This window comes from Sminthopsis crassicaudata, chromosome 3 (assembly GCF_048593235.1).
Source record: "Sminthopsis crassicaudata isolate SCR6 chromosome 3, ASM4859323v1, whole genome shotgun sequence".
NCBI lineage: Eukaryota > Metazoa > Chordata > Mammalia > Dasyuromorphia > Dasyuridae > Sminthopsis > Sminthopsis crassicaudata.
Genome location: NC_133619.1, coordinates 487,598,787 through 487,605,859, shown reverse-complemented (window position 1 = coordinate 487,605,859; position 7,073 = coordinate 487,598,787). Strand labels below are relative to the sequence as shown.

Sequence of the window (7,073 nt, the reverse complement as noted above, 5' to 3'; positions counted from 1 at the left end):
TGTGTGTGTGTGTATTTATTCTGCTCTTGTTAGTTTTCCCCATTTTAATTTATTTGTTATCATGATTCAGCTAATAGCCAAATGGATAATTTAAAATCAAATTCAGTGAGCTTTGTATAAATATATGTATGTGTATGTGTATGTGTATATATTTGCCAGAGGCTTTTATGACCCAGAAACTCCAAACTTAAACAATCAATATTCATCCCTTCTCTTAAGAGGTTCCTATTTCTCACTGAGCAAAAAATAGTAGTTATATGAAAAACCCTTGACAAGGTTTAACTCTTCCTTTGCCAGGTTTTGTAGTGATTTTTATATAGCTGAGCAGAAGAGTGTTGGCATGTGTAAATATATTATAACATTATCTGTTTTTAAGACTTTTGGCATGAAATGTAAAATAGAAATGTAATTATATACAAAATAGACTACCAGTAAAATTGAGTTGCTATTTTATTAAAAATTCAGTCTATTGAAAATAGCTATTTATATGACTCAATTATGCTTTATAATACTTTAAAGTTTTAGATATGACACAATTATTTCAGTTATGAACTTGAAAGTAAAAAAATCATTATTACAAAAGGTTTCCCAGTGCTAGGATAAGAAACTATCTGCCCTTGCAATGAGTCAGATACCTCTGTTTGAGAACCATATCAAGCAATAAAGTGAAATTAGGATTCAACTAGTCCTTAAAGGAACTTCTAATCATTTTATACTCGAGATTTATTTAGTTCTTAGTTTTATTTTTTATTCATTAGACTTCTAATGCTCCTGCTTTAATGTTTTTTTCTGTTTCCTATTAACTCTTAATGGAAACAAACTGCTGAAAAAACTGAATTTCATATGTTTAATAATCAAGACTGATCTAAGCCTCAATTCAGATACTCACTAAATAACCTGTTATATTCAAGACAGTGGGGACACAGATGAAAATGTCAACAGACTTTGTCTTCAAGGAGCTTACATACAGTATCTGGAACATATTATAATAAAATAATTACCATATCAATGCCATCATCATAATTACATTATAAAGAAGACAAATGTCATAGGGGAATATAGGATGTGATATGAGAGAATCCAACTGATTACCATCTGATGCCAGATATGTACCAGCAGTCAAAGTTTAAAACTAAATTTTTTTTAATAGACTATCACATTCCTGTTTAGGGTACAAAACCCTGCTACCATGAATCAAGATATTCTGTGGATATTCTAACAAGATAAATTCTTCAGAGGTGCTGATCTGCTGTTATTACTTATATCAACAATATTTTGGAGGTCTTCTCTGTTTCATTGTAAGTTATCTGTGACTAAAAGCCAATATTTTAAAGACAATTAAAAGATTGCTAAATGCATGTTATTTACATTTCACAAAACTTAAGATCTGAAATAAAAGGAATAGCAGTGCTATAGAATAATCACAACATTTTGTCAATCATCGGTAAAAAGGATATATCTTGTTTTAACATTAAAAAAAAGCCTAGAAAATGAAAGTTGTAGCATAAGAACTGTACAGCCTTAGAAATGGACTCTTCCAAATGACATGTCTACATTTTTCAAAGTTTCCAATTTTTATATATTCAGCTTTAATTTGTGGTTGATTAGTGAAGTCATCACCACAAGAAATAGACAGATCAAGTTCACCCATAACTCTTTCAGGCTCTAGTCTTCTCTTTGCTCTCTCTATTACAGTCAGAGAAACAAAAGCGCGTTTCCATTTTTTAAAAAGAAAAGCGTCTTGGAATGAATGCTCTCAGCATAGGGTGTCATTGCAGCTAACTTTTGTTTTAAAGAACAAAAAGCTAAAAATAGGTAGAATTGGACCTTTCTCTGAGGCCTACAGAGAATAAATCTCCAACTAGAGATTACTGGCATTGTAATCAAGAGTATCATGTGAGGACTACAGGGGTTTCAATTAATGACATATTTTTTAAAAAAGGATTTGTATTCTTAAGGAAATATTGGTGACTGTCCCTGACAGCTAGCAAAAGTTGCTACATCCATTTTGTCTCATCTACCTTTTATCTGGCATTTGGGCTATTATTTAAACTGGCTTCTTGGACTTCCCAGAACAATATCTTATCAGCAGATAACACAATTCAATGACATTTAACAGTATGCAAATCCCAGACACTGAAATCATAAAAACAGTGAAGACTGTCTTTTCAGTGGGTCGAGAAACAAAGCAGTCCACAGTATTAGGGCAGGGCCAAGCATTACATTTCACCATCCGAGTCATGGAGAATCCGTTGTACATAAAATAGAACACGTACATGAAGACGGCTTCAAAGATGACTCTGAAGAATATGCTGCTTGTGTAGGTCCACCACAGAGCTCCTTCAATGCGAACCTTTTGTCTTTTGATTTCTTCTATGTCTTTATATTCAGACTTTATCTCTCCCTTGATAAACTTTCTCTTTTTCTCATGTCTTCGGTAAGCTATGTGCATGGCCACCAAGAGGGCTGGAGTTGACACAAAGATCAGCTGCAGAGCCCAAAGTCGGATGTGAGAGATAGGGAAAAAGTGATCATAGCACACATTTTTACATCCTGGCTGGAGAGTGTTGCAGATAAAATCAGCCTGCTCATCTCCCCACACTTCTTTAGCAGCCACGACCAGGATCATAATGCGGAAAATGAAGAGTACAGTGAGCCAGATTTTGCCAATGCTGGTGGAGTGTTTATTGACACCCCCCAAAATAGTCTGTAGTGTGCTCCAGTCCATCTTCTCTTCTTCAGACTTTGCACTACGAGACAAAAAGGAATATAATCAAGCCCAGAACAGTAGAGATAGAGGAAAGGAGGACCAAAGGTCTGATGTTGACTGATGAGAGCTCTGAGACTCAGCTGAGCAAACTATCTTAATTTTTCCCCCAAGCAAATACCAACATTTAAGCAATCTCAGCAGTAGCAACAAAAAGTGCTAAAAGCAAAATCAGCGATTTTGTTTGTCATAAGGATTAAATATATAGTACCCACGCTTCCTTGGACAAGTTTTAATGTGTTTTGTAAAGGTTGGGCTAATTACAAGGAGTTAGCTCATCTGGAGAATTCACTCTTTGGCAATTTAATAATACTATGACTTGAGAGTGAAACAACACCTTAAAACTTCAGTGTTAGTACACCTATGAGCTCAGAAATTACAGAATTATCTAAGACAGTAGCTCCCAAACTTTACTGTACGGTAGAACCCTTCAGTTTAAACAATATATTAGCAGAATTCCAATAGCAAAATCATCTAAAATAATATTTAATTCTTATGAACAAGATTCATTTAAAAATGGGGGTGTTCAAAGTTACTTACAGCACAGTTTGAGAAACATTCCCTAAGGGAAAATATAGGGAATATTTTCAAACATTTCATTGTCAGTATAACTGAACTCAACCATCTTTCCATTTCCTTAACTACAAAAAGCAAAGAGTTCAGATTTGGGATCACCAATTAGATCAATTCTGCCCTGAGCCAAATTTGCTTTAATGGCAAAGAGGTTGGAGAAAACTGAGTCAATAGGGGTCAAGAAACAATTTAAATGAGGCCATCTGACTGACAGTGAGTCAGGTTCCCCTGATGGACCTATCACCTAGAAAACAATTGTGCTATTATTTCAGAATTTGACATGTAACAATAGCTGATACCAGTGGTGTAGCTTTATATACAAAGTCCCCTGGGCAAATTTTCTCAAAAGGGAACAACTCCTTCCCCTTAACTAAATGCAAAATAAACAGGTCTCCAGTTCTCTTATATCCAATAGCTAGTCACTCAGTAAGTTAATTGAGCTAAACTACAATTTAGGAACTACCTTCTAAGAGGATATTATTTTCAAGTCCTAGAAAATGTTCTTATAACCTAAGTAATTTGGGCCTTGGCTTTAATTTTGGAAATATTTCAGAAGATGATGAATTGTGAAAAAACAGTTGAGAATGACTTGACACTATTATCTTGGTAGATTAATAATCACAGCTTATTTTAGTTATATGCTAATCTACAAAAACCTGATGGGGGAAAGATGGAGAAATTCACAATTTGGGCAGTACCATAGCCATTGGTTCAACTCTACAACTCTCCAGATACAGGATATGAACAATCTTCATTTACATATAGTTGAATACCTTCTGTCATAATCAATCCCTTTTTAAGAAAAAGGACCGTCCACCATACTATCCTGATGAGTAACCTGTTTTCCACCCAATTTAATAAATTTGGAATCTTTCTCTTACTCAAAAATTTATGCTCTTCTGATTTTGAGCAAGTTTTGTCCTGTTTTATCACCTAAAGCAAGCACTTAAAATTTTCTTTTCATTACAGTATTACAGTTGCAGGCAACCAGGCACCTATTGACTGACATTCAATATCTCAGTTGATAACATCCTGAGGGACATCATCAAATATTGGTCACTAAACCAGAAGAGATGGAGGAAGTTGTGAAAATGGCAAAAAACCATATAGTTCAGGCTTGAGTATTCAAACATCTAGCACAATATAGCTTGAAAACGGGAAACTGGAATAAGTCTAACTATATAGGGTGGCCTTTCTGGAAGTCAAGAATGAACTACATGTCTTTTTTGAGTTTCTATTCTTATTTCCATTCTTATTAAGTTATTGGAAGTATATAAACTTGAAGCAAACAAAAATAGAAATGGGTTTATAATAAAAAATCGGATTATGAACCTCAAAACTTTCTAGTGTTTTCTTTGCCAAAGTCGCTGATCCTCATTAAAAAAAGGAATGAAATTCTATTCTCAAAGAGGAACTTCCTGACAGATATATTATAGAGAATTTAAGCTTTTGACTCTTTTCCCTAGCTAAGAATTGGAACAGCATGGCAGAGTCGGAAGTAGGCTAGATTGGATGAGATAACATTGTAAAGTACTTTGCAAATCTTAAAGTACTTATATAAATGCTGGCTATTATTAGATTGAAGTAGAGCACCTGGATTCTGATCCTAGCCCTGTCACTTACTATCTACCAATCACTTCGGACACTCTTGGGGCCTTGGTTTCCTCATTAGAATCGATAAATAATGGCCCTTATCTTGAACAGTCACTTAGCAGAGTGCCTAGCACATAGTAGGTGTCTAAATTGCATTGGGACCTTTACACCTTTAAGACTTTGAATACTGTTCTCATTCTAGAACCTACAGATCAGTTGGTTGTGATTTGAGGAACAAATCATCCTTTTATTGATTTTTAAAAACAAAACAATTCCCACACACAAAATAGCAAATTAGAAGACTTTACTCCAAAATATCGACCATGTCAAAAGTTAAGATGGTTTGAGATAAGCACTGTGTTCTCAAAAATCTTATCAAAACTGGAGCCACCCTCATGACCCAGGCAGTGGAATCCATACACTGTGTTTTCACCCTGAACCACCCTGCAATTATGGAGTGCCACTGCCAGAGGGCGAGATGAGGCATCCTGGCAACTTGAGGCAGCATTGGGTGAATCAAAGGAAGATTATTTGGTACCAGAGAAGGGAAACGGTGAATTCTGTACCCCTTCCCTTTCTGCCGATAATCCAAGTAGAAGCAGTGGCTAGCCCAGAGGCAGTATCTGACACCCACATTGAGCTTCTAGTCTTGGGTCAGCTCTCTCCACTGGTCCCTCCATCCTCAGCCTGTAATTTTGACTGACCAAGTTCTGAAGCTAGGGAGCACATAGGACTCCAAAGTCCCAATATAGCAGCCAGGTTCAACGGGTATGAAACAATGTATGTCCATATCTCGGGTAGTCTGAACATGCAGTGTCTAGTTATTTCCCCTCTTCTCCTCAACTAAGGTGCATTACTGAATGAGACAACTGTTCTAAAGAAAACATTTTCTCATCACGGTGCAAATGCCCACAAGCCTACTGTAAATAATATTCGCAACACCTTCCGGATAAAGAACACCAATGATGAACAAAAACACTGTATTTGTTTGGATAGCGTCTCTCTCTCTCTCTCTCTCTCTCTCTCTCTCTCTCTCTCTCTCTCTCTCTCTCTCTCTCTCGTTGGGGAGGAAAAGATGTTTTTTAAAAGTAACCTTTGGCCTGACTCTGGCTTATACAGAGCCATATATGGAACAGATCTTTCCTTTAATTTTGACCTTTCTCCACCGACTTGCAGGAAATTCTTATTACTTTACAAAGGTGGCGAAGAAACAGCGAAGGTGTTCTCTTGTGTGGGGCATTGCCATCTTAGTTAATTAAAAAAAAAAAAAGTGATTTGTCTTCTCCCTCTCAGCGTCATGTAAACCAAATAATTAAATGACCCCAGTGAGAAACAATTGCCCCAGCCGCACATTTTCTATTGTATTTGACCCTGAACGTTCGGTGCCCCTTTCCTCCCCTCCGTGTCCTCTCGATTTATGGCCCCCTTCCCCCACTCGGGTGTCCCCATTCAACTTTTCCTAGTCTTGTGACTTGGGAGAGCTGCGGATTGAGTCCGCGACCCCACGCTGGAACGCTCGGAAAGCCGCTCTTCAGAACTGGGTCGAAGAAACTTGTTGACACTCGAGATCTGGCTCCTCGGAGGTTATTCAGATCTCTCCTCAAGGCCTCCCAAGATCTAGTTCGGTCCGAAGTCTTATTCCGACCACAGTTCGTCTTTTCTTACGCTCCCTCCTGTTTCAGACCCTTAGAGCCTCTCTTGGCAAGCCGGATTCCTAAGAGAATTGATTTGCAGGTCCGATCCCCGGACCATCCGGTGCTACCGGTTCTTCCCTAAGCGCACGGGAGAGGAGCGAGCCTTACCTGTGTCAGCAGCGCCTGGCAGGCGGTAATCGAAAATGGCCCGGGTGGATAAGGCTGAGCTGGGGGGCCAGCGGAGGGCTCAGCCCCCAACTCTGCTGGTCAGGGGGCTGTAGCTCGGGAAGACACCGGCCGCTAGCACCTCCTTGCGCAGACTCGTTCCGTCGGTCTCCCGGCGGTGTGGCTGGTGTGGCGTGTGTGCCTCTCTCTGACTCACCGAGCTGAGAAGTGGAGAGGCGCCTCTGAGCTTTTTAAGTTTTAGACACCTGTTTCCAGACTTTTAACCGCACCCCCCACCCCGCCTCTTCCCTGAAGCTATTTAGAAAGTTAAGGAGGGGGAG

At 38.4% G+C, this 7,073-nt stretch overlaps 1 protein-coding gene across 1 annotated transcript; it reads right to left on the bottom strand.

Annotated features, from left to right (window-relative positions):
* Positions 1 to 432: 432 nt before the first annotated feature.
* Positions 433 to 2,728, bottom strand: GJB2 (gap junction protein beta 2). The gene has a single exon (XM_074303700.1). The coding sequence runs from the start codon at positions 2,726 to 2,728 to the stop codon at positions 2,048 to 2,050; it is 681 nt and encodes a 226-aa protein (XP_074159801.1). The 3' UTR covers positions 433 to 2,047.
* Between the last annotated feature and the right edge of the window lie 4,345 nt (positions 2,729 to 7,073).

Bases quoted from the DNA above. Each gene is read 5' to 3' on its own strand.
- GJB2 (XM_074303700.1), bottom strand. From the start codon at position 2,728: ATGGACTGGAGCACACTACAGACTATTTTGGGGGGTGTCAATAAACAC.